At 41.2% G+C, this 27870-nt stretch overlaps 1 protein-coding gene across 1 annotated transcript in view; it reads left to right on the plus strand.

The window, feature by feature from the left end:
* Sf3b3 (splicing factor 3b subunit 3) overlaps positions 1 to 27870 on the plus strand; it is a 43016-nt gene that overhangs the window by 14120 nt on the left and 1026 nt on the right. Inside the window, exons 11-25 of the mRNA XM_090357320.1 lie at positions 4350 to 4422; positions 10480 to 10631; positions 11253 to 11408; positions 12578 to 12733; positions 13668 to 13811; positions 14752 to 14874; positions 16111 to 16265; positions 19413 to 19587; positions 21297 to 21502; positions 21598 to 21754; positions 22555 to 22680; positions 23995 to 24207; positions 24638 to 24736; positions 26526 to 26669; positions 27590 to 27694. Of these exons, the coding sequence (XP_090213446.1) occupies positions 4350 to 4422; positions 10480 to 10631; positions 11253 to 11408; positions 12578 to 12733; positions 13668 to 13811; positions 14752 to 14874; positions 16111 to 16265; positions 19413 to 19587; positions 21297 to 21502; positions 21598 to 21754; positions 22555 to 22680; positions 23995 to 24207; positions 24638 to 24736; positions 26526 to 26669; positions 27590 to 27694 (2184 nt within the window). The remainder of the gene's footprint in view (positions 1 to 4349; positions 4423 to 10479; positions 10632 to 11252; positions 11409 to 12577; positions 12734 to 13667; positions 13812 to 14751; positions 14875 to 16110; positions 16266 to 19412; positions 19588 to 21296; positions 21503 to 21597; positions 21755 to 22554; positions 22681 to 23994; positions 24208 to 24637; positions 24737 to 26525; positions 26670 to 27589; positions 27695 to 27870) is intronic.

Raw genomic sequence — 27870 nt, forward strand, 5'->3', positions numbered from 1 at the left:
AAGCATTTAAGGTTTATGGCCAAGCCAGGTGCAGTGGCTCATGCCTGTAATCCTAACTACTCAGGAGGCTGAGATCTGAGGATCAAGGTTCAAAACCAGCCCTGGCACAAAAGGACCTGAGACTCTTATCTCCAATTAACCCCTACAAAACGGGAAGTGGGGCTTGGCTCATGGATAGGGTGGTAGCCTTGAGCTGAAGAGCTCAGGGACAGCGCCCAGGCCAAGTTCAAGCCCCATGATGTCCCCCCCAAAAGGTATATGGCCCTAGACAAATTCATAGTTTAGATCACCTATTCCTTAATTTGTGAGCATGGTTATCCCAAACTCTCTAGCTGTGGCATAGAAAGCTAAGAAATCTACATGGAACTTTTTATTCTGCTTCCTTCTGGTGTTAGACTTTGTTATTGCTTTGTTGATTTGATACTGGAAATCAGATATGCAGTTACCAATGAGCTCATCTTTTTTTTTTTTTTTTTTGTTTTTGCCAGTCCTGGGCTTGAGCTCAGGGCCTGAGCCCTGTCCTTGGACTTTCTCAAGGCTAGAGCTCTACCACTTGAGCCTCAGCACCACTTCCGGCTTTTTTTTTCTATGTATGTGGTACCGAGGAATCGAACCCGGGTCTTCATGCATGCTAGGCAAGCACTTTAACCACTGGGCCAAACTCTCGGCCCTCATGAGCTCATCTTGAACCCCTGATAGCTCACGAAGTTCATTCCTTATTACTGTATGTTAAGCTCAGTGATTTTCCAAGTCCCTATAGTAATTCATCAAGGTGGATACATTAGGATTTAAATTAATTTATTGTTGGGCCTTTTAAATATATGGAATGTTAAAATTGGCATCTTTTTCTTTTCCCCACGTCTTAAGCATATGCTGCTTCTAGCAAGAAGCTTGTCAGCAAACTATAACTCAGAAAGCTTGCTGCCTGTTCTTTAAAGTTTTTACTAGAATATGTAGCTGGTGGATGACCCTAGTTGTGAATTTTGGCTCTTATCAAATATCCATTGCCAAGCTTTTATTTCCTCTGTAAAATGGCCTTAATACAGTAATTGTTTTAAAGGATTATTGTGTAAGTTAAATGACGTGATGTTTATGAAACAATGCTTCTGTGTGGTGGTGCATATCCATAATTCCAACTCCTTGTAAAGTGAGGTAAGACTGAGTTTAAAGGCAGTCTGGATACATAGTGAGACCCTATTTCTAAAAAGATTAAGAAAGCACAGCATATTGCAAATATTAGTTATTACTATTTTAGGAAATTTGAACTTTTTTTTTGCCACTCCTAGGGCTTGAACTCAAGGCCTGGGCACTGTCCCTGAGTTTCTTTTGCTCGGTACTAGCACTCTTACTTTTTGTGTGTGTGGGGCTTGGACTAAACCTGGGCACTGTCTTTGGGCTTTCTCAAAGCTAGCGATTTACCATTTGAGCCACATCACCACTTCTGGATTTTTCTATGTATATATATGGTATTGAGGAATCAAACCGGTCTTCATGCATGCTACTACTAGGCCAAATTCCCAGCCTAGCACTCCACCATTTGAGCCATAGTGTTCCAGCCTTTTCTGTTTGTGTGGTACTTAGGAATTGAACCCAGGGCATCATGTATGGTAGGTAAGCAGTTTACCACTTAACCACACCCACAGCCCAGAATTTGAATGCTTTTTTTTTTTTTTTTGGCCAATCCTGGAGCTTGAACTCAGGGCCTGAGCACTGTCCTTGGGCTTTTTCCTCAAAAGTAGTGCTCTACCACTTGAGCCACAGCACCACTTCCAGCTTTTCTATGTATATGGTACAGAGGACTCCAACCTAGGTCTTCATGCATGCTAGGCAAGTATTCTACCAGTACTTTTTGACTCCCAAAATATTCATTAGTCCACCAAGTTTTCAACAACTTGGACCCAGTTTACAGCCCTAGGGGTATATAAGGTGTGTGTGGGGAGGGGGGAGGGGGTTTTTCTGCCTGGGCTTGCTTTGAACTGATCCTCAGATCTCAGCTTCCTGAGTAGCTAAGACTACAATCATTGATCCATCAGTGACTGGCTTGTTCTTTTTTTCCCTTTTTTTATTAATATAATTTTATTGTTATTAATAAGATGTTGTAAAGAGGGGTCAGCCATGGTTCTTGATTTCTTAATGCTCATTGGATCCTAGTGAACAACCTGATTTCACAAGAAAGGCATACATGCATTAATAAAATATTTGTTTTGGCCAGTCCTGGGGCTTGAACTCAGGGCCTGGGCACTGTCCTTGGGCTTTCTCAATGCTAGCACTCCACCACTTGAGCCACAGCACCACTTCTGGCTTTTCTCTGTATATGTGGTACTGAGGAATCAAACCCAGGGCTTCATGTATGCTAAATAAGCACTCTTCCACTTGCCATGTTTGCAGCCCCCAGTACCCCTAATGTACAGGATTAAACGGATAAAGGACTTGGTCCTTGGTCATGGCCGGGATTTTGGCCTAGTGGTAGAGTGTGTGCCTAGCATGTACAAAGACCCAGATTTGCTTCCTCGGTACCACATACATAGAAAAAAGCTGGAAGTGTAGCTTTGAGAAAAAGTCCAATGACAATGCTCAGGTCCTGAGTTCAAGTTCTATGACTGGCAAAAAAAAAAAAAAAAGACTCAGTCACGTTTAAATTTCCTACCAGCCTTGTCTTCAGCTTGATATTTGTTATATATAAAAATGTTTTAAAGGTATTAAACATTGCTTTGTTTCTCTCTGATGAACCTGTTTTCTGGTTGTGCTCCTAGTTGAGCACAGTGGCTGTCCATTTTATATTTGATGTGTAAGTCAAGGCTATATATGTACTTATGTTACCCAAGCTTTTCTGTAACTCAGAATTCTGAATCTCCCTCCCAAGTGTTAGAATCATGGGCATGTGCCATTATATTCAGTGATAATGAAGTTCTTTATGTTCATGGGTCGTAAACTCGGCCTGCTCTCTTTTGCTTAGGGCTAGAGCTCTACCATTTTGAGCCACAGTGTCACTTCTGATTTTCTGGTGGTTAATTGGAGATAAGAATTTTATGGACTTTTCTGCCCAGGCTGGCTTCAAACTCATCTCAGATCTCAGCCTCCTTGGTAGCTGTGATTATAGGTGTGAGCCTCAGGTGCCAATAATGTAAACTAAGAAGGGAAACTAGATTACTTTCTGTAAGATGTGGTTATATATTATAGTCCATTAAATTATCTTTAGATAATTTAAAAATAAGCTTGTTTTGGGCCGGGAGTTTGGCCTAGTGGTAGACTGCTTGCCCAGCATGCACAAAGACCTGGATTCAATTCCTCGGTACCACATACATAGAAAAGCTGGAATTGGTGCTGTGGGGCAAATGGTAGAGTGCTGGCCTTGAGGAAAAAAACCAAAGGACAGTGCTCAGGCCAGGAATTGGGGGAAAAAATAAGCTTGATTTTTCATTTACATAAAAATTAGTATAGTTTCTCCATAACCTGTGACCAGGCTTCATTCTAGATTTGAATTAATGGTAGACATTTTGTTTACTTTCTTTGAAAACCTATAGGATATATATTTGTGAGTTGTTGACTCTGTTCTTAAATAGAAAAGGCAAAGTAGTTCTCCAGATTGTTACGGTTTCTATGAGCACTTATATAAGATGCAGAGATTATTCCTAACCAGAGGCTAACGAAATATTTTTGCTGAAGGATGTGATATGACACATCAAGAAATGTGGGATTTGGCTTTATGACATCTAGGAAAATAAATGGGATGCTACTTTAGATGGACTCTTTTATTTCCAATAGTTATAGCTCTGTGCATGCGTGCATGCTGGTGGTGGGGGGTGAGGGGAGTGATGTTCTGGGGCTTTAACTCAGAGCCCAGGTGCTATCCCTGAGCTCTTTTACTCAAAGCGAGTGTTTTACAACTTTGAACCACAGCACCACTTGTGGTTTTCTGGTGGTTAATTGGAAGTAAGTCTTAAGGACTTTTCCTGTTGGGGCTGTCTTTGAATGATGATCTCAGAGCTCATTATCTTAACTATTTAGGATTACAGACACAAGCCATCAGTGCCTGGCATTACAGCCTTTTTTTTTTTTTTTTTTTTTTTTTTTTTGAGGAAGGATTTAGGCATGCAATACATCTGTTAATGAACAAAAACCTATAACCAGACTGTATCCCCCTCAGATGTTCTATGACTTTTTGTTACTCTTATGGTACTGCCAATCCATCCTTTTAGTTCTTGGTTCTTTTTCACTGGGTGGTCTCATCTTGCAAATTGACATACAATGTAAAACAGACACTGCCTTTGAACACTTTTTATATACCATATTAAGCAAGTAGTTCAGTTTCATGCTCACTGGATCTGTGGCATATTTTCTCTTGGTAGGTGTCAGAAATGGCTGTTTCTGAGCTACCTGGTAACCCCAATGCTGTGTGGACAGTACGTCGGCACATTGAAGGTAAGCATCCCTTTCCTAATAGTTGAAACAGGGTCTGGGAGCTACTGACATAGATGATTTAAGAGGCTGCATTCCTACTATTTCTGTATCACCTCATCTAACTTCAGAATCTTTTGGCTCAACACCATATTTTTGAGGCTCTTCTTGATCAGATTACCTTCATCTATTAGTTTTTGTTCATGTGGCTAAGGAAAGCATAGGCAGCTATTTAGGTTTTAATGTATAAACATTAGGGCATTGTGAAGCTATTAGGTGATTTGGACTTCATAAAGATACTGGTTCCTGCTCTATAAGAAGCACACTATGCAAGAAACTTGTTCTTTTCCAATTTAACTGTTCTCATTATTGTGCTAAAGTTCAAGGTGATTTTTGCATGGTTTTAAGATAATTTGTAGGGCTAATGATTTGGTCAGTTCTTGTTCCTAAAAGAAACAGATTTATTGAATCGAATTTTAGAAAGAATAGAAAAGAGAGTGGGGAAGGGAAAAGACTGAGTTTTTGGTTAAAAATGGTCACCTTATTCTGACATTGAAAGTAATATGAAAATGCATAGTATTGTAATAGCAAGGACGTTTGTGACAATTGAATTTCAGTTCTGTAGAAATAAAATTCAGTTCTCATTTTCCCTTTGATTCACTTTGTGGCTGAAGGTCCTTTCTGTTTGTTCCAAGACCTTATTTTCCTCTTTTCCCTCAAGAATGTAGGACTGGTGAGTAAGATCACACTGGCCAGCAAACAAAGCTTTTTATAGAAAGCAGCTGTAATTCTGTCTGATGTTTAGATGTTCTGGTTGAATGGAACAAATGTAAGGGAGCTGGGAAATGTGTAGGAGGAAAATCTCTATTAGTAGAATAGTACACATTTTTGTGGATTTTGTTTTCTTTGTCATTGAAATCAAGTGAGTTGAAAGGGAAAGAATGAATAGGATATTGGTAGGCTCATTTTAGCTGAGAAGATAAGTTAGATAGTTGGTTTAGGAGATTTCTATCTTGTAGTGTCTACAGAAAGAAGCTAGTTAATATTGATGTGTATTTGGTGGCTGTTTTTTTTTTTATGTCTTGGAAACCTTACTTAAACTGTTTGAATTAGAAAGGTAATTTAAGATGACTTAGTGTCTCCCCTCCCCCCCTTCTTTTTCTTTTAATCTTTTTCTTTTACATTTTTTGAAACAAAGTCTCATGTAATTCAAGCTGTCCTGGAACTCACTATGTATCCTAGGGTGGCCTAGAATCTTTCCTTAGCCTGCTAAATGCTGGGATTATAGGCCTATACCACAATATCTAGCTTCTTTTAGCTTTCTTGTTGTTGTTTTGCCAGTCCTGGGTCTTGAACTCAGGGCCTGGCCACTGTCCTTGGACACTTTTTGCTTTAGGCTAGCGCTCTGCCACTTGAGCCACAATACCACTTCTGGCTTTTTCTGTGAATTTGGTACTGAGAAATCAATCCTAGGGCTTTATGCATGCTAGGCAAGCACTCTATCACTAGGCTACACTCCTGGCCCCTTCTTTTAGCTTTTTAAGCTTTTTTTTTTTTTTTTTTTAGCAGATTTAGGTTTATAGAAAAATTTCTCTTCGTTTTTAATAAGAAGGCAGTATGTTGTCTTTTTTTCTTTGATTGGTCATAGGGCTTGAACTCTGGGCCTGAACACTAACCCTGAGCTCTTCAGCTCAAGGCTACCACCCTACCCCCAGAACCACAGTACTACTTCTGGTTTTCTGGTGGTTAATTGGAGATAAGAGTTTCACAGACTTTAGAGTGCCTAGGCTGGCTTTGAACTGAGATCTTCAGATCTCAACCTCCTGAATTTCTAGGATTACAGGCATAAGCCACAGCACCCGGCTGAAGGCAGTATGTCTTAAAGGGTGACTCATAATAGCATAGTAGACAGTAGAGCTAGAAAACTCTTCAGTGTTCATTTTGATTGTTAGGAGTATGCTGATCTTGTTAGTTTCTTTCAAGATAAGCTCTTTACTTGCATCCTGTATCCTGCCTGACTATATGCTCATATAGTCAGTAGTTAACATAGAATCTCTGCCTCAAAGCCGTTGATATCTAAAAGAAAAGACAGCTGCAGGTAGTTCAGTTATAGCGTGGTTGCCTTGTACCCAAGGCCCAGGATTCAATCTTCACCGCCACCCACAGGTAAAAAGATGACAAGTATGAAAAACTATTTGGTGCTCTGCTGTGATATAAAGCATAAGAATATTGCCAGAAATATTTAGAGGATAGGTAATGAGTCTATGTTTGAGAATCAGAAAAGGTTCTTGTTTGCTAAGTTTTAATGGTAGGCAGGCAATACAGAATTTGTAGTTGAACATTTTTCTTTATTAAATATTCAAACCTGGGAAAGGATTGTATCCTGATCAGTTTTATTCTGTAGGCACTATACTTTGAATAACCACCCCAAACAGGTCAGGTACTCTATTCATTTTCTTTCCAGATATCCCATGTTACTGTTGAGTGAGCATTCATTCCTCTGTCCACACATGGTGCAGTCTTCAGGCAATTACTAACCTTGGCTGGTACTTGGTGATGTATACTACCAATACCAAGCCTTTTTTTCTCTTCCACAGGTGGCTGGTGAAGGTGCTGATCACCACAGGTGTGTACCTACTGCTAGGTTCTACTGTGGGTTCTTATAGTTACCAGGGAGAGGGACCTACACAAAATACTGAGGCTACCCTGTCAGCATCTCTCAGAGGGTAACTGCAGTTGTATGCTGCTGTGTGGTACAGTGATGAACACTAATTTATCAGCTGATCTGAGGCTAGGATCAGCTGTTTACCTTTCTCCCATAGATTGTGGAAAATAATTTGTTTTTACTAAGCCAAAAGGACATACAGCTAGGAAATTAGTTTCCTACTTTCTTGGAGTTGTCTAATCCTGGTGTACTAGATTGAAAGAGCAGCAGCTGGAAAAGGTTTTGACTATATTCAAGACTGCTAAGGCAAGATAAGCTCTAGGTCCTCTGATAATAAAAGTAAAAAGATTGAGATGCTGGAAGCTTAGTCATTGGCATGGTGGTTCATAATCTACTTGCTGGGCCTTTGATTGTAAGGCAAGGGAAGCAGAAGAGTGAAGCACATCCCTTTCTCCCTTTCTCCATGTTGCTTCCATAGTGCTCAGATAGAAATCCTACTAAGGTCTGAGATCTAAATGTGTATTCTCATACACTACGACATTCTTACACTTGATTTTTGGTGGTTTTGGAGTTTGAATTCAGAGCTTTATACTTTCTAGACTGGTACTGTACTGGTAAGCTATGCCTTTAGCCCTTTCTGTACCAGTATAATACCTTGCTTCCTACCAAGGTGCCACTTAATTTAATATTCCCATCACAGCTGGGATGACAACTGTTTGCTACTATGCTCAACTTATCTGTTAAATCTATGACTTTTCTGCCTAAGGCTGGTATAGAACTATGATCCTCCTTCCTAATCTCAGTTCCCATGAAACTAGGTAGACAGGCACAGTCCCTTGCACCTAGCTATGTGAGACTTGCCACCCCTAGAAAAAGGCATTGTGTATATCTGCAGTTATCTACCATGACTGAAACTTGGTTTTCTACTTTAAACCTATAATCTCCCTAGAACAGTGTAATCTGCCATGTCTTCCAAACTGGAGAAAGGAAGTGTGCTTTGGTATTTGTGGGTAATAAATGCTGTTAGGGAATCTGGATGTGAAGTTACCGCCCTCCTGATTGCTGAATTGTCTAACCAAATATGACCCTATTTAAGTAGACTCAGCATCTCTTTATAATAGCTGAACAGCCTGGGGCTTTGGTCAAAGGGACAGTATGAACCCAGGCACTGCTCCTTCTCTCCCCTAATTTTCTTTCATGTAAGTCAAAGTTATATGGTAACTACTTGGATATCCCTTTTCTCCCATGACTGAAAGAAGAGACAAAAATTGTGGTTAGAGCCCTTCATTTTCATTGTTTAGCTTTAACTTGATCTGACATAGTTATCAAGATACTGAGTTTTAGTAATCACTAACGAAAATGATGCAGTAATCATAAAAGTAGGTGATTTCTGTTATTACTTGCCAGAATTTTCCAGTTTAGTATTATGAGCTAGAGAAAAGATTTCACAAGTTTTGGGGGCTTGTGGAAATAAATTTTGGTTTTGTTGTGAATTCTTTAGATTTCGGGGTCAACCATGTCCTAATTAATTTTATGATGGTTATCTGTGCTTTGTTTTGTAAAGCCATTTTATATAATGTACCCAAAGCATTTGAATGCATACTGACAATTGCAATGTAATTAAAAAGTTAGGTTGTCCAATGTTACTCTCTATGTATGGATACCCTAGTCTGACCCTTGGAGTGTACTAATTGGGAAAGATCTTTGGTCCTTTCTCCTTTTTTTTTTTGGTCAGTCATGGGGCTTGATTGAACTCCGGGCCTGGGTGCTGTCCCTGAGCTCTTTAGCTCAAGGTTACCACCCTGCCTCTTGAGCCACAGCACCACTTCTGTTTTTCTAGTGGTTAATTGGAAATAAAAGTTTCACGGATTTTAGAGTGCTCTAGAATGCAAGGGCTGGCTTTGAGTCATGATCCTCAGCTTCCTTTGTAGCTAGGATTACAGATGTGAGCCATTGTGCCTGGTCCTTGCTCTTTAGCCACTGTTTTGTCAAACAGTTTCATGAATTACATTTCTATTGAAAAGAGCAGATTACTGTAGGTGACATGTTTTCACTTGACCCACTCCTTCTATAAAGAGTATTAATCTACTCTCTGGCAATAGGCAACAAGACACTTCATTGGTGATGTTGCTTTCATATCAGGGGCAGAAGAGATGATAGTCCTTCATTCATCCTATATTGATGCTTGGATTAGTGGCCTATAACACAGGAAAAAAAATTCTAATTCTGCAGAATTAATGTAGCTTTAGTTTAACTGAACCTCATTTGGAGAAATCAAAGTCAGAAATGTACTTTTTTTTTTGCCAGTCCTGGGGCTTGAACTCAGGCCTGGGCACTGTCTTTAGATATTTTTTGCTTAAGGATAGTGCTCTGCCACTTGAGCTACAGCTTTACTTCTGGCTCTTTCTCTGTATGAGGTACTGGGGAATTGAACCCAGGGTTTCGTGCATGTTAGGTGAGCGTTCTCCCAGCCCAGAAATGTACTTTTATGTGAGTAGCACACTAGCCCTGTAGCACTGAGGTCTGACTACTAGACTCAGGCAACCAGTCTTACAGTCCTACAACTGCTGTTGTTTTAGTATTCTTTCCACAACTGCTATTATCCTTTATTTATCTGATTTCTAGCTAAGGGGAACAAAAAGTGGAAAAAAATACACTAAATGTGATTATAGTAAACACTTAGTAAGTTTTATGTCAAACTTGGTGAATGTAGGGTCAGAAAGATTGTTGTGTTGTAGAGTGGGAGATATGGGAAATAGATGCCCTTTGACAACCGATCTTCAGGGAAACTTCTAGAGTTGCCTGTATCTCATCTCTGACTTCCTTGAGAACCTCTTGTAGTGTTTGTTTACTCAACTACTTTTCCTTATGAAAAGCAAGTCCTAATAGGGCTTGCTCATGATTACTGGATAAGTTATATTTTTAAATAGTGAAAAACTAAGAGGTCAAGGACTGATAATATTAAGCCCCCGCCTATCCCTCCCCCCCTCCACACAATTTCTGGGTATCTGGTATTATGAAATCATTCCCAATGGGACTAGAATTCCCATTAGAATTAGTTAATCTCATGGAAGCTTAAGTAGTCTCTGTTTTAATCTTTGGAAATTTAAAATTTTCCCAGGTTTCAGATTTCCTTGTATTCTTATCTCTGCAAATGTTTCAAGAAAATACAGGTTTTTCTGGCTGTTAAGAGGAAGATGTTTGTACTCAGTGTATTTAGAGATAACTATTAGACCATTATGATTCTCAGTTATCTTATGGATCATCCTGTTGGGTATGTGTCTGTGTCTGTGCGTATGTGTGTTTTTACTACACACAGAAGTACCCTGGAAGATTTCTAGAAACCCTTAGTATATCATTTGTTTTGTAATTATGATGAATTCTTCACTAACCAAATCCTTTCTTTCCTTTTCCAGATGAGTTTGATGCCTACATTATTGTTTCTTTCGTGAATGCCACCCTTGTACTTTCTATTGGAGAGACTGTGGAAGAAGTAACTGACTCTGGGTTCCTGGGTACCACCCCAACCTTGTCTTGCTCCTTGTTAGGAGATGATGCCTTGGTACAGGTGAGGATTTTCACAGCTTACTTGTTACATGCTTGGCTTGCATTGTCCTTTGCATTCCTTTTTTATAAATTACTTGTTTATCTCTCAACTATACTTTCTAGACAGATTTATAGAGGGTGCATTCTACTATATCATCAGAAAACTGTGCTAAGGATTAAGTCTTTTTAAGTTTTTACCAAATTTTGGAATTATAAAATTCTGCTTGAGCTTGCCACCATTTCTCTTTATTAAGAGGCTGCAATTTCATCATATTAAGTATTTTTGTGGGAAGTGCTGCTATTGTGTTTGTAGGGCCATGAGTCTCCTTGGCTTGCTTTTTTACCCGGACTACCTGAGTCATGCCTCCAGCCCAGCCTTTTACCTGGTTGTTTTTGGGATAGCTTACCTGGGTTGTTTCTGGGCAGGCTTCATCTTGATTCACTTGGTCTCAACATCCTGAGTAGCTAGGATACGTGCTGAGTAGATACAAACTACTCTGTATTTTGTTCCTTGCAGTGAACATTTTAAACATAAATTTTAAAAAACAAAACAAAAAAGTTGGTGCTTCAGATTCAGTTGTGTGAGGATCATTCTGAATGATGAAATCAAATTGTTAAAATCAAGTTTCCTTTTGTTGACTAGGTGTATCCAGATGGCATTCGGCACATACGAGCCGACAAGAGAGTCAATGAGTGGAAGACGCCTGGGAAGAAAACGATCGTGAAATGTGCAGTGAACCAGAGACAAGTGGTGATTGCTTTGACAGGAGGAGAGCTGGTCTATTTTGAGATGGATCCCGTATGGTTTATTTTCATTTGCTTGTTTCTAGTATTGAGTCACTATAGGACTCATTGTAGGGTACAGTCTTTAGATGGGAGTTACCATTCAAGCATCTGGAATATATGGATAAGAAAAAGAATAGGGAAATAGAAGTACATACTGATCAGTCTAGGGGAAAATGAAGTCTGCTTCTAATTGGAGTTGTGAGATATGGCTTAGCAGTAAAATACTTTTCCCTCTGAACCTCATCTACTTTTCCTGGGATATTTGGCTTGTATTTGTTTTATGCTATTTAAATCAATATTTTTTTGGGGGGGTCAGTCCTGGGGCTTGAACACAGGACCTGAGCACTGTCCTTGGGCTTTCTCAAGGCTAGAGCTCTACCACTTGAGTCATGTCACCACTTCCGGCTTTTTCTATGTATGTGGTACCGAGGAATCAAACCTGGGTCATTGTGCATGTTAGATAAGCAATTTCCTGGCTCTTCAATTTCACAATTTTTAGTGTTGAAATTTGAACTCAGGGCTTCAGGTTCTTGGCTGGCTAAGCTCTTCTGCTTAATTGAGTCACGAGGACCTTTATGCCTGAGCTGGATTTGACTGAATCTCAGATCTCAGCTTCCTGAGAAGCTGGGATTACAGGCATGATCCATTTATCCACCCATGCTTAGCTTGAGACTTTTGTTTTAAATCATATTTGAATTCTCTTTCACTCAAAGTACAAATGTGTGTGTGTGTGTGTGTTTCCAATTTCTTTTTTTTTTTTTTTTTTTTTTTTTTTTTTGCCAGTCCTGGGCTTGAGCTCAGGGCTTGAGCACTGTCCTTGGACTTTCTCAAGGCTAGAGCTCTACCACTTGAGCCTCAGCACCACCCGGCTTTTTTTCTATGTATGTGGTGCCGAGGAATGGAACCCGGGTCTTCATGCATGCTAGGCAAGCACTTTAACCACTAGGCCAAACTCCTGGCCCCCTGTGTTTCCAATTTTTGAGAACTAGATTGGCTTTGAAAATATGGGCACAACTTGTCAGAAACATTTATTTGCAGTTAACTTGTTTTAGGAATGCAGATGGAGAAATTCTTAGGTTTTGACTATTGTAAGAGGAATAAGAGGAAATAGAAGGAAACTTAAGCCTTCTTCCTCCTTGGTCCCAGGTCTGGAGTACTCATCTCCTTTTTTCTCTTCTGCAGTCAGGACAGTTGAATGAGTACACAGAGCGGAAGGAAATGTCAGCAGATGTGGTGTGCATGAGTCTGGCCAATGTACCTCCTGGAGAGCAGCGATCTCGCTTCCTGGCTGTGGGTCTGGTGGACAACACTGTCCGAATCATCTCCCTGGATCCCTCAGTGAGTGATATTCTCAACTTCAGATGTGGATCACAAAAAAGCTACTGTGTTGTTTCTTTCTTTCTTTTCTTTTCTTTTTTCTTTTTTGGTTTGTAGTATTGGTAACTGAATTCAAGGCAAGTGCTCTGCTCTACTACTAAGCTATATAGCTGCTACTACTCTCAAGGTACCATACCTCAGAAATCTTATGCTGTGTTTTAAGGATGTTGATCTGAGATTGCTAGTATTTCTTTGGCATAAGTCTTGAATCCTTTTTGCAGTTTAAAAAAACAAAGCAGGCTGACTTTCATCACCAGTTAATCAGTAGAAAACTGGAAGTTGCATTGCAGCTCAAGGGGTAGGATGGTAGCCTTGAGCTGAAGAGCTCAGGGACAGGGTTTAAGCCCTACAACTGACAACAAAACAAAACAAAACAACAAGGAGTTACAACTTCAGACTATGATCCTCAGATCTCATCCTTGCAAGTAACTAGGATTATGGGTATGAGCAACCAGCTCCCAGTTTTTTGACTTTTTATATTAATGGAATTTGACTCTCTCTAGGGACTTACTTAAGAGGAGATATTCTTTGCTTGTTTACTCTTAGCACTGTCAACTTTGACAAAAAGAAGGATGAAAATTTCTCCCAAAGCTTATTCTGAGATTTTCTTTAATATTTTTTATCCTCTTCAACTCATTCCCCAATGTGAGTTGATACATGCCTATTACCCAGCACTCAGAATGCTGAGGCATCAGGATTGCAAGTTCACGGCTCACAAAAGGGAGACCATGTCTCAAAAAAGCACTCATTTTTAAGGTTTTTCTTACCTATAAGGATCTTCTTCCTTTGATTACTAGCCTTTGTGTATGTTGTTTTCCAGAATTGACATTTCCTGTGGTTTTGGTTTTGTCAGTGTTTTTTTTCTTTCCCCCTCTCTCTATTCTCCCACCCCCAGGACTGTTTGCAACCTCTGAGCATGCAGGCTCTCCCAGCCCAACCTGAGTCCTTATGTATTGTGGAAATGGGTGGAACTGAGAAGCAGGATGAGCTGGGTGAAAGAGGTTCTATTGGTTTCCTGTATCTGAACATTGGGCTGCAGGTAAGAATTCCAGAAGTTCCCATTGTTCCAATTGTATCAGGCCTTCTGTAGATTTCACATGTTCCTTTATCTAATTGCTAGATTTTTTTTTTTTTTTGTATCCATAGTTTCAGATAATCACTTAGGAAAATGAGTAGTGTGCTGTGGGTCCACTTCATTATAGCAAAGCCGGTCTGGAAAGAAGTATTTTTATACTCAGTAACATTCTTGCCTTACCCTTGCCTTCCTCATTTTAGAGGAAATGGTGTTTAACAAACATAGTCAAGGGCCAGGAATTTAGCCTAGTGGTAGAGTGCTTGCCTCGCATGTACAAAGACCTGTGTTTGATTCCTTGGTACCACATACATAGAAAAAAGCCAGAAGTGGTGCTGTTGCTCAACTGAGAAAGCCCAATGACAGTGCTCAGGCCCTGAGTTCAAGGCCCAGGATTGGCAAAAAAAAAAAAAAAAAAGACCATAGTCAAAAGGCTTGGATTCAGCCTGGCTCAGTGGCTTATACCTGTAATCCTGGCTACTCAGGAGGCTGAGATCTCAGGATTGCAGTTCAAAGCCAGCCCTGGCACTAAAGTCTATGAGACTCCAATGAAAAATCGGAAATCTGGGAGTAGCACTGGGGCTTAAGGGCAGTAGCTTGAGCTGAAAAGCTCAGGGACGGCGCCCAGGCCCAGAGTTCAAGTTCCATGACTGACCAAAGAAAAAGGGCTTGAACTTTTCAATTGTGGATCTATATTAAAGTTATAAAGAAGAATTTAACACGCACTATTTTAAACATTTACAAGATATACTGTAAGAGGGAAATAGTGAAAAAGAAGATGAGAGAATGAATGGATAGCTGATTGCGAGGGTGGATTTTTTTTTTTTTTAATTACCAACTCATTTTCTTTATCATAGGTGATAACTTGCATTTCAAATGTTTTACCTATTTCTTTCCTTTTGACTAGAATGGTGTGCTGTTGAGAACGGTCCTAGATCCTGTCACTGGGGACTTGTCTGACACCCGCACAAGGTACCTGGGGTCTCGTCCTGTGAAGCTCTTCCGAGTCCGAATGCAAGGCCAGGAGGCAGTAAGTGATCTAAGGGGGCAGGCAGCACATTTGAATGTAAAATGATACCAGCTAAGGAGAATTCCTAGTTTACTGGGTTCACTTAACATAGACCATTCCAACTGGAAATCTGTATGGCACTGTGCTATTCTTTGACTTTAGGAGTACTGGAGTTTTCTTTAGACTGAGAAAATATGGTTGGGGATAGCTATGACCGTTTATTAGAGCACTCTAGCCATGAATAAACTAGCCAAGTTTATATCCCAGGCTTCTCGTAGTTACGAGTATACAGCTGTCCAGCCTTTGGGTAATTATTTCTATTTCACACATGAAGAAACAGACTCAGAAAATGGGAATGATTAGCTGTGATTTTAGAATATACTGAGCCATAGTACCTCTTCTCTAGGTTTCTTTTGCTGTGATGGCTTTCTTCTTTTGGAGGGTGGGGTGGAGGGATGTCTGTCCTGGGGCTTGAACTTGGGTCTCCCCCCCCCCAAAGGCTAGTAGTCTATTTAGTTAGTTAGTCAGTCAGTCACAGGGCTTGAACTCTGGGCCCAGTCGCTGTGCCTGAGCTCTTCAGCTCAAAACTACTGTTCTACCGCTTGAGCTATGGTACCACTTCCAGTTTTCTGGTGGCTAATTGGAGATAAGGGTCTCACTGACTTCCATGCCCAGTCTATTTTTGAACTGTGATCATCAGGTCTCAGCCTCTTGAGTAGCTAGGATTACAGGTGTGAGCCACAGGCACCCACCTAGTATTCTTTTTGTGTGTGTGTGTGTCCAGTCCTGGGGCTTGAGCTCAGGGACTGGGCACTGTCCTTGGGCTTTCTCTAGGCTAGTGCTCTACCATTTGAGCAACAGCACTACTGTAGGGTTTTTCTGTTTTGGTACCAAGGACTTGAACCCAGGGCTTCATGAATGCTAGGCAAGCACTATACCACTAGGCCATAGTCCCAGCCACTAATATTCTATTATTTAAGCCACAGCTCCACTTCTGGCTTTTTTGAGTAGAGTATTAGAGATGATAGAGATAAGTGTCTCGTGGACTTTCTTGCCTAGGCTGGCTTTGAATCATAATCCTGATCTCAGCCTCCTGAGTAGCTAGGATTACAGACCTGAGCCCCACCAGTATTCAGCACAATGTCTTTTTTTTTATCTCTAAAATTCCATGGAGTATTCTAATTGAAATTTGGATTAATTGGCCAATCTACCATATTTGAGCCTTCCCATTTACTAGATGTGTTCTTTTCTCTTTAGGTCTTGGCTATGTCAAGCCGCTCATGGTTGAGCTATTCTTATCAATCTCGCTTTCATCTCACACCCCTGTCATATGAGACCCTGGAATTTGCCTCTGGCTTTGCCTCTGAACAGTGTCCTGAGGGCATCGTGGCCATTTCTACCAACACTCTGAGGTGAGTGAGTCTGGTGTTGAGCCCAGTAAGAGGCATTTCTGCCAAGGCCCAGCCTGTGGTTCTGCTAGTTGTAGAGAGATGGTACAGAGCCAATTGGAACCTTCATTTGGCTCAAGCATTTAAAAAAAAAAAAAAAGACACAAAAACCTTATGGCCTGGAGTTTGGCCTAGTGGTAGAGTGCTTGCCTAGCATGCACGAATACCCGGGTTCGATTCCTTGGTACCACATACATATAAAAAAGCCGGAAGTGGTGCTGAGGCTCAAGTGGTAGAGAGCTAGCCTTGAGAAAGTCCAAGGACAGTGCTCAGGCCCTGAGCCCAAGCCCAAGCCTGGCAAAAAAAAAAAAAAAAAAAAAAACCTTAGAGCCGAGTGTTGGTGATTTTGAGTTCTGGTTACTTTTTAGACTTTGAAGACCAAGTTTTAATACTTAGTGGTATAGAACAGTGTTGAGAGTTTAGGTTGTGGTTTTTCTGGTACTGGGACTCAAACCCAGGACATAGCACTTGCTAGGCAAGTGCTTTGCCACTGAGCTACATCCCAGCACAAGAGCTAAGGGTTTTTTGTTGTTCTTGTTGTTGTTGTTGTTTTTTCCCCTAGTATTTTTATTTATGCTTAAGCACCACAGCACCACATCTGGTTTTCTTGGTATTAATTGGAGATGAGTCTCATGGACTTTTCCTGCCCAAGCTGGCTTGGAACTGTGATTCTCAGATCTCGGCCTCCTCAGTAGCTAGGATTATAGATGGGAGAGCCACCATTCCCTGGCTTATTGGTTGAGATGGGAGTCTCATGGACTTTTTGCTCAGAATGGTTTCAAATTGATCATTTCAATTTATCTCTTGAATAACTGGGATTACAAATGCGAGTCACCGTGCCTGGCCTTACATTTAATTTTTGAGGAGTTAGACTATTTTTCAAAGTGAGTATGTCATTTTACATTCCTACTAGCCAAAATAGGAGTCTAGTTTTTGTATATTCTCACAAATTCTTATGGTTTTGATTTTAGAGATCTTGTTGGATATGAAGTACTATCTCACTGTTTAGATAAGCATTTCTCTAATGGCTAATGATAATTGAGCTTATTTTATGTTTATTGGTCATTCTTTAATGTCCAGATCTGTTATCCATTTTTAAATTTATATTTTGCTGTTGAGTTATGTCTTAGTTTTAGCAAAACAAGAGATACCAACCTAGAAAAAGGTTTTATTAGCTCATAGTTTTGATATTAATTCATGATGGGTGGTCTAATTTTGGGCCAGTGGTAAGGCAGGATTATTATTATTTTATTATTTTATTTTTTGGCAGTCCTGCGGCTTGAACTCAGGGCCTGGGCACTAATCTTGGGCTTTTTCAAGGCTAGTGCTCTACCACTTGAACCACAGCGCCACAGGACTCAAACCCAGACCTTTGTACATGCTAGCTAGGTATGCACTCTACCACTAGGCCATGCTCCTGGCCCATTTTTTTAAAATAGTTTTATTACTTAGATGTTAGCAAATTACTTAAATTAGTGTCTCTAAATAAAGTAACATTTTAATTGCTCAAACTTGGAAATTTACAAGAATAGGAACATCATCCATCTTGCATGCCAGAAATTTGCTTCCCCATCCCCCCTCCAGTGGTGAAATTTGAACTTCACATCATGCTTGCTAAGCAGTTGGCTCTAAGACTTAAGCTGGGCTTTTAGCCCTTTTTTTTTCTTTTTTTTTGCGATAGGGTTAGTCCCATCCCATTCCCTCCTCCCTCCCCCAGTACCTCCCAGGGAGTGGGGGGGGGCAGTGGCTGAAATAGCAGGCGTGTGATGACACATAGCCTTTTTTGTTAACATAGAGTTTCAGCTCTCTTCCTCTGAACCTGTTTGGAACATTGATCCTCCTGATCCTCCCACCTTCTGAGTATACCTGGCCAAAAAAAACTCCATATCTTTATTTTATTTATTTATTTATTTATTTATTTATTTATTTATTTATTTATTTATGCCAGTCCTGGGCTTGAGCTTAGGACCTGAGCACTGTCCTTGGACTTTCTCAAAGCTAGAGCTCTATGGCAGGGAGTTTGGCCTAGTGGTAGAGTGCTTGCCTAACTTGCACAAAGATCCGGGTTTGATTCCTCGGTACCATATACATAGAAAAAAGCCGGAAGTGGTGCTGAGGCTCAAGTGGTAGAGCTCTTGCCTTGAGAAAAATCCAAGGACAGTGCTCAGGCCCTGAGCTTAAGCCCAGGACTGGCCAAAAGAAGAAAAAAGCTCAAAGCTAGAGCTCTACCACTTGAGCCTCAGCACCACTTCCGGCCTTTTTCTATACATGTGCTACCAAGGAATCAAACATGGGTCTTCATGTATGCTAGGCAGGTACTGTACCACTAGGCCAAACTCCCATCCAAAAAAGTCTTTGTATTCTGTTTAGTTTGGTTTAAATTGCATCTCTGTTCTGTTGGGGAGAAGTATATAGGTATATAGGTCTCCTACTTGCCAACTCTTGCACTGTCATGCATTTCCTAATGTTGAGATGAATTTTATTCAGGAGAGCATCCACTTTGTTTTATGTAACACAGTCAGCACATATGCCTCATGTTTAGGTAATTGTAATGCTTTGCAACAAATTTGAAATTGGGTCTCTATTTTAGGATTGTTAGTAATAAAAATAAATATTTTATTGTCATATTATCATTGAAATTATAAAATTCCTTTAATAATCATAATGTAAGTTTCACTGGTAAGTATACCAGAATTTTTGTGAACGGTGGTATATGTTGCTGAAAGGGAAGGCCCTTCTTTTTTTTTTTTTTGCCAGTCCTGAGCTTGAGCTCAGTGCTTGAACACTGTCCTTAGACTTTCTCAAGGCTAGAGTTCTACCACTTGAGCCTCAGCACCACCTCTGGCTTTTTTCTATGTATGTGGTACTGAGGAAATATTCAGGTCTTCGTGCCTGCTAGGCAAGCACTCTACCACTAAGCCAAACTCCCACCCCCAGAGGTTCTTTTTGATCTTCTTGTTTCCTGTACAGCTTAGAAGGCTTTTGTGTCATGTTGCTTGATACCAACATTAGATCTGGAGGGGCTGTGCTTTCTGTGACTGCTCGTGGTCCATTCCACCAGTTTCTTGAACTTGAGCGAGTGACCTGTTAACACATGTGCCTTTGTCACAGGATTTTGGCATTGGAGAAACTAGGTGCTGTCTTCAATCAAGTAGCCTTCCCATTGCAATATACGCCTAGGAAATTTGTCATCCATCCTGAAAGTAACAACCTTATAATCATTGAGACAGATCACAATGCTTATACTGAGGCCACAAAAGCTCAGAGAAAACAGCAGATGGCAGAGGTAAGTCTGATCTCAAGGGATTCAGTGAAAGCACAAGCATATGAACTTTTTTTTTTTTTTTGCCAGTCCTGGGCTCAGGCTCAGGGCCTGAGCACTGTCCTTGGACTTTCTCAAGGCTAGAGCTCTACCATTTGAGCCTCAGCACCACTTCCAGCTTTTTTCTATGTATATGGTACCGAGGAATCAAACCCAGGTCTTCGTTCATGCTAGGCAAGCACTCTACCACTAGGCCAAACTCCCGGCCCGCATATGAACTTTTATATAAAACTTTAAACCTCCATATTGGCTGATTGTATTCCCCACTTGGGCAGTAATGGGGTTTAAATTCAGGGTCTCATGCTTCCTAGACTCTCAACTGCGAGCCATACACCCAGTTTCTTTCATTGAGACAGTCTTGCAGACTTTCTTCCTTGGGCTGGACATTTTTTTTTTTTTTTTTTGCCAGTCCTGGGCTTGGACAGGGCCTGAGCACTGTCCTTGGGTTCTTCTCAAGTTTAGAGTTCTACCACTTGAGCCTCAGCACCATTTCTGGCTTTTTTCTATGTATGTGGTACCGAGGAATCGAACCCAGGTCTTTGTGCATGCTAGGCAAGCACTCTACCACTAGGCTAAACTCCCAGCCCGGGCTGGACTTTCTTATATGGGCTAAGCTGTCCTGGAATTTTGTTCTTACCATTTCAGACTGTAGTTTTTAAGGTGATGTGTAATTTTTCAAGGTATGAGTATGGGGATTTAGCACTGCAAAAACAAAACAAAAACTTCCATTCAGGCTCACTTGCAATCCTTTAAGCAGAGTCTTTTGCCACAGTTGTTGGTTTTCTTCTGACCCAGGATTATATGTTGCCTGGATTTGAACCCAGAGTAGCCTTTAGATTTTCCATAATAGCAGCTCTTCAAGAAGTCGCTTTCCAGTTAAAGTCAAAAGGCTGTTGGACAATGGTGGCTCATGCCTATAATCCTAGCTACTCAGGAGACTGAGGTGTCTCTGAGATTTGTGGTTTATAACCAGCTTGGGTAGGACAGTCTGTAAGATTCTTACCTCTAACCCCCAGAAAACTGGAAGTGGAGCTGTGGCTCAAAGTTGTAGAGTGCTGGCCTTGAGCGAAAGAGCTCGGGTATAGTTTGTCCAAACCCTGACAAAAAGTCAGAAAGCCACAATTATGCAGAACCATAGGCATCCTGAGATAAGAAAGTATCTTAGCGAGGTATGTTAGGTAGAAAAAAGAAAAAGATTTTTATTTTCACATTTTCTCAGATTACTAGTTCCAATGTTTGCTGCAACTCACGTTCTTTTGGCACTTTGTAACTATCAGTGTCTGATTTTTCTGCTAGTGCTTCTTTCCTCACCATATCTTAAACCTCTCCATGTCTTTACTTCGGGGAGTACTGATGCTGCTTTTTTTTTTTTTTTTTTTTTTTTAATGGTATCAGTCCTGGAACTTGAACTCGGGGGGTGGGCATTGCCCTTGAGCTTCTTTGCTCAAGGCTGATGTTCTGCCACTTGAGCCACAGCTCCAATTCTGGCATTTTGGTGGTTAATTGGAGATGAGTTCTTAATGGAGTTTCCTGCGTGGGGTAGCTTTAAACTGATCCTCAGATCTCAGTCTCCAGTAGCTAGGATTATAGGCTTAAGCCATCAGCACCTGGTTAGAATTTGCTCCTTACCTACTTAACTCTGAACATTGGTTCTTCTTGCTCTTTGGATACAGGAAATGGTGGAAGCAGCAGGGGAAGATGAGCGGGAGCTGGCTGCAGAGATGGCAGCAGCATTTCTCAATGAAAACCTCCCTGAATCCATTTTTGGAGCTCCCAAGGCAGGCAATGGGCAGTGGGCCTCTGTGATCCGAGTCATGAATCCTATTCAGGGGAACACACTGGACCTTGTCCAGCTGGAGCAAAACGAGGCTGCTTTTAGGTAAGGAGCCCAGGACGATAGTGCAGGGTTTGGTACATGGAAATGAGTTCTTAGAATTTTGACTAAAACCTGGCTTTTGCTTTTTCTGTTTGTAGTGTGGCTGTGTGCAGGTTCTCCAACACTGGTGAAGACTGGTATGTGCTGGTGGGCGTGGCCAAGGACCTGATTCTGAATCCTCGATCTGTGGCAGGGGGCTTTGTGTATACATACAAGCTTGTGAACAATGGGGAAAAACTAGAGTTTTTGCATAAGGTAGGAACCAGATAGTGACTTTTGGATTGAATGTATGCATCAGGGTTTTGGAATACTAAATAGCTCATTGATTTTAAGCCATCTTAGGCTAGCACATGGAACATGCTGGGACCTTCATGCTTGTGCTGCTCCTGTACTTGAGTCTCACAGGAGATACACACTAAATCAACCTCTTGTTTACTGTCTTATTTAAACTGTCAGTAATTCAAGACCAGAACTTAGCTTTGAAAATGAACTATTCTCAGCCAGGCACTTGTGACTCATACCTATGATCCTAACTACTCAGGAGGCTGAGCTCTGAGAATTATAGTTCAAAGCCAGCCTGAGCAAGAAAGTCCATGAGACTCTTGTCTCCAATAAGCTACTCAGAAGAAACCAGAAGTGGAACTGGCTCGAGTGGTAGAGCGCTAGCCTTGAGCCTTGAGCACAAATAGGCTCAGGACAGTACTTAGGCCCTGGGTTAAAGTAATAACGATAATGGTACAATAAAGAAGGGTCTTAGTACCAACTAGTGAATGTTGTTATTTAGAATAATTCATATTCTTTCCTTTACATTAATAGTACATAGTAAAGCTTCAGCTTTACCATACAGGGAATAGATTCTAAGCAATGATGGCTTCACGGACCCATTTTTATGGTAAACTCATTTGGACTGTTGAATGTGTAGTTAATTTATCTGATTTGCAGAAGGTCACTTGCTCTGTCTTGACAAGAACCTGTAGAAAAGGCAGTTTGGGGTTGAGGGAGTGGGGTTAGCATGTAAGTTCTGGTAGTTGTGTAACCTGCTTTTCCTCTCACAGACACCAGTTGAAGAAGTCCCTGCTGCCATTGCCCCATTCCAAGGAAGGGTGTTAATTGGTGTGGGAAAACTTTTGAGAGTGTATGACCTGGGGAAGAAGAAATTACTCCGAAAATGTGAGAATAAGGTAAATGTGCTGGTGTGGATATTAAGATCTACCTAAGGAGGAAAAAGTTGACTTTAGGCAAATGATAACATTCTTTATTAGGCCCACATTGTCGTCTCTCTAGTTGCAGCCTCAGAATTTAAGTCTAGAGGAAAAACAGGAGTGACGTTATGGTTTCTTTTTTTTTTTTTTTTTTTTTTTTTTTTTGCCAGTCCTGGGCTGGAGCTCAGGGCCTGAGCACTGTCCTTGGACTTTCTCAAGGCTAGAGCTCTACCACTTGAGCCTCAGCACCACTTCTGGCTTTTTTCTGTGTATGTGGTACCGAGGAATCGAACCTGGGTCTTCGTGCATGCTAGGCAAGCACTTTAACCACTAGGCCAAACTCCCGGCCCCATGGTTTCTTTAAACCTAGTACTGGTTTCTTAGTCTATTTGATTTTTAATTGTCAGGAGTGTGTGTGTGTGTGTGTGTGTGTGTGTGTGGTGGGGGATGGTTGTGGGGCTTGAACTCTGGGCCTGAGCGCTGTCTCCCTGAGCTCTTCAGCTCAAGGCTACTGCCCTGCCTCTTGAGCCACAGCACCACTTCCACTTTTCTGGTGCTTAATTGGAGATAGGAGTTTCATGGACTTTAGTGCCTGGGCTGGCTTTGAACCACAATCCTCAGATCTCAGCCTCCTGAGTAGCTAGGTTTACAGGGATGAGTCATTGCGTCCAGCTAGCATTCCATGTTTGTTTCGGGATCAGCGGAAGGCTCTTTTGAAAACTTGACATGAGAAATAACAGGTGGAAAACAGGACTGAAGTATCAGTGTGAGCAAGCCCCAAAGCCTGTGAATTTAAATCTTAGTACTACCAAAAAAGTCTTGTTCCTACCGCATGTGATAGCACAAATATAACTCAGCACTGGGGAAGGACAATTGAGGATTGAAAGTTTAAAGGCAGGGCTGGAAGTTTGGTCTGGCTGGGTTTAATTCCGTGGTACCACATACACAGAAAAAGCCGGAAGTGGTTCTATGGCTCAAGTGGTAGAACTCTAGCCTTGAGAAAGCCCAAGGACAGTGCTCAGGCCCTGAGTTCAAGGCCAAGGGCTGGCAAAAAAGAAAAAGTTGAAAGCCACCCTTAGTTACTCAGTGGGTCCATGCCTATCAGAACCAAGAGACTTTCAGAGTGAACAAACAAAAACCTAGTCTTTCGTTTCACCTACTTATTTATTTTATACTGCTGTGCTTTCAGGTATGTTATTCTATAAATCTAATAGATGTTGTAGTCAGGGAAAGATGGACTTGCTGTGGGTTCTAAATTCCAAGGTGACACTAATGTCTTTTTTTTTTTCCTAGCATATAGCTAATTACATATCTGGGATCCAGACTATTGGACACAGGGTAATTGTGTCTGATGTCCAAGAAAGTTTTATCTGGGTTCGCTACAAGCGTAATGAAAACCAGCTCATTATCTTTGCTGATGACACCTATCCCCGATGGGTCACAACAGCCAGTCTCCTTGACTATGATACTGTGGCTGGGGCAGACAAGTTTGGCAACATTTGTGTGGTAAGTTGATGTTGTTTTCTTGTTGTTATAGTGGTATGTTGGAGAGCTGGTTTGGTTTGTGTTGGTGTTCAGCCAAGAATCTCTGATAATGGTCTGTAATATGTAAAGTTAAAATGAATATGAAATTTAATGCTACAAAGAATGACTCAAAAGTTCTTTGTTTTTCAAGCTTTCTTACCAATGTTATGGATATCTTCCTCTCCCTTCTCCACTTCCCTGATAATTAATTATGGGCATCCTTTTCTTGTTTATGGGCAAAAACATCTTAATTCTGGGTTTGTTGCTCCTTGGGTATCTGCTTCCAGAGCAGATGCAAGCAACCTGGCAAGCCTTTGTCTGCATATTGCCCTAGGCTTGGTTGCAAGATCTGGGGCAAACATTGTTCGGTGATCCAGGACCCATTGCTGTGATTTGTATTACTTTCTTTTAGGTGAGGCTCCCACCTAACACCAATGATGAAGTAGATGAAGATCCCACAGGAAACAAAGCTCTATGGGACCGGGGCTTGCTCAATGGTGCCTCACAGAAGGTAAGATTGTAGAGAGGGCCCAAGGAAAAGCATCCTGTCCCCTTGCCTTCACTGAAGAAAGTGGTTAATGGATTACCCACACGTATATGAGTGCACCGTGGCCGAGTGTATACCTCTCTAACAGGTATACGCCACACTCAGCCAAAAAGGTTTTTAGATGGCAATTGTCTACCAGAAATAATCTTAACCTTAAGGAGATTTTGAGACTAACATTAGACTTCCAGTAAAAAGTGAAGGAATTTTGAAGCACTTTAAGACTAATAATTTTGAGATTATATGCGTGTGTGTGTGTGTGTGTGTGTGTATGTCCTTGTATACTGGCCTTGGGACTTGAACTCGGGGCCTAGCCACACTTGAGCCACAGTTCTACTTCTGGCTTTTTGAGGGGAGTGGAGGGGCAGCAAAATGGAGGTTACAAGTCTCATAAACTTTACTGCCTAGGCTGATTTTGAACCACAGTCCTCAGATCTCATCCTCTTGAATAGCTAAGCTAGAATTGTAGGTGTGAGTTGTGAGCCCCTGGTGCTTTCTTTTTTCTCATTGTGATGCTATTTATATTTGTGATGCATTGGAAAAGAATCAAATTACAATCAAGAAGGGAATGTTTAGATAAATTGACTTATGTCAACTGAAGGCATTTTAGTCGCTAAATAATTAGTTTTACAACAAAGTTATAAAAATGCAGGATAGGTCCAGAAATTTGGCCTAGTGGTAGAGTACTTGCCTAGCATGCACAAAGACCCGGGTTCGATTCCTTGGTACCATATACAAAGAAAAATCCAGGAATAGTGCTGTGGCTCAAGTGGTAGAGCTCTAGCCTTGAGAAAGCCCAAGGACAGTGCTTAGGCCCTGAGTTCAAGCTCCAGATCTGGCAAAAAAGAAAAAAAAATGTAGGATATCCAGTATCGTAACATGACACACACACCTGTCCTTTCATCACCAAAAATGCTAAGCCAGGAAGATTGAGAGTTCAACGCCACTTGAGTTACATAGTAATACTATCTCAAAACAAAACCAGAACAAAAATATATAAAATATATTTTATCTCACATTATAATTACATAAAACTGGTTTTAATTCAAAACTGTCTGTATAGAAATATGCAAGAGAATTCCTGGAATTGGTGAAAATTTTTGGGTTGGGCTTTTCCTCTTTTATTTTATTATTATTTTTTTTTTGTCTGTTTTTGCCAGTCCTGGGCTTGAGCTCAGGGCCTGAACACTATCCTTGGGCTTTCTCAAGGCTAGAGCTCTACCACTTGAGTCACAGCCCCATTTCCAACTTTTTTTTTCCTTCTATGTATGTGATACTGAGGAATCGAACCTGGGTCTTCGTGCATGCTAGGCAAGCACTCTACCACTATTGACCAAACTCCTGGCTCTAGTTTAGTAATTAAAGTTTTTGTTTTTTTGTCAGTCCTGGGACTTGAACTTTAGGCTTGGGCACTATTCCTGAGTCTCTGTGCTCAAGGCTAGCACTTCATCACTTGTTTCTTAAATGAGCCTGGATATGGTGGTGCATACCTATAATCTCAGTTACTTAGGATGGTGCAGGTCAGGATTGTGGTTTGAAGCTGTCCTGGGCAAAATGCAAGACCCTTTCTGGGTGGGAATAATAACGACCTGAAAGCAAAAGGACTGGAGCATGGTCTGAGTGTAAAAGCAGTTGCTTTCTTTCCCAGGGAAAAAAACAAGTATGGTAGAATGTACATGAAGGCATTGATTAACCTTGGAAATCCAGTACAGATTCTGAAGGACACAAACAGTTACAGTCTGTTTTCACCTTGTAGGCAGAGGTGATCATGAACTACCATGTTGGAGAGACAGTACTGTCACTACAGAAGACCACTTTGATCCCAGGAGGCTCAGAATCGCTCGTTTATACCACCTTGTCAGGTGGAATTGGCATCCTTGTCCCATTCACATCCCATGAGGTAAGCATACCCACATTGCTTTGGCATTCCTAGGATTTTTAGTGCTGAATATGACTTAGAGGATATTTGTCCTTACTTGTATATGTAGGCATTTTGACAATGACAGAAGAGTTTGGAGAAGCTAGATGTCAATGGCTCACATATGTAATCCTAGCTACTCAGGAGGCTGAGATCTGAGGATTATGGTTCAGAGCTAGCCTGGACAGGAAAAGTTGTATTATCAACTAACCATCAATGAGCCAGAAATAGAGCTGTGGCTCAAGTGGTTTGAGCAGAAAATCTTAGCCAGTTGCCCAGGCCCTGAGTTAAAGCCCTAAGACTGGTGCACATTCTCTCTCTCCCCCCCCCCCCCCCTCTCTCACTTTCCCTAGCTTTCTGTCCTTGAGGAGAGAGAAATCCTGGATTTTTTTTCCCCCTGGGGAAGGTAATTCATTTGATGTACCAGTTTTGGCCCAATGCGTAAGAACAGAATTCCGTGAACCAGGATTAACAAGATAATGTCCTCTGGGATAACAATTTTAGGATTGGTTAAGTGGTTTGCAACATTCCATGAACAATCTGGAATCAGGAATCTGACCTCATAGGCTACTCTTTGCAAATAACATTCTCTTGTACTCTGTATATAATATAGTGAGGTCTTGTTTTAGTCCTCCTATTGTTGTAGAAAGAAACCTTTTGACTGTCAGATGAGTGATTATTTATCAATTGTTTGGAGCTACACATAGTGGCATAGTATGATCCCCAATACTCAGGAGGCTGAGACAAGAGGATCGATAGTTCATGGACAGTCTGTTCTTCGTAGAAGGTCCCCTCCTTCCCACCGATTTTAAAAAAGAAGAAGAAAGGATCAGTATCTGTCTTGAAATCATCACTGGCAAGTTGGAGTCGCGTTACTCAGAGGTGCATTGTCTCTTCCACAGGACCATGACTTCTTTCAGCATGTAGAAATGCACCTTCGGTCTGAGCATCCTCCTCTCTGTGGGCGGGACCACCTCAGCTTTCGTTCCTATTACTTCCCTGTTAAGGTAAGGAGAATCATCTGCCTACTACTCACCTACGCCTATTTTCCAGCAGTTTCTTAGAAGTCAGAACATTTCTAACTGGGCATAGTAGCCTCTGCCTGTAATCCTTGCACCCAGGAGGCTACGTAGTAAGACTCCATCGAAAAAACTCAAGTAGTCTAGGGCTGGGGATGTGGCAT

This window comes from Megascapheus bottae, chromosome 24 (assembly GCF_031878675.1).
Source record: "Megascapheus bottae isolate mThoBot1 chromosome 24, mThoBot2.hap1, whole genome shotgun sequence".
Lineage (NCBI taxonomy): Eukaryota > Metazoa > Chordata > Mammalia > Rodentia > Geomyidae > Megascapheus > Megascapheus bottae.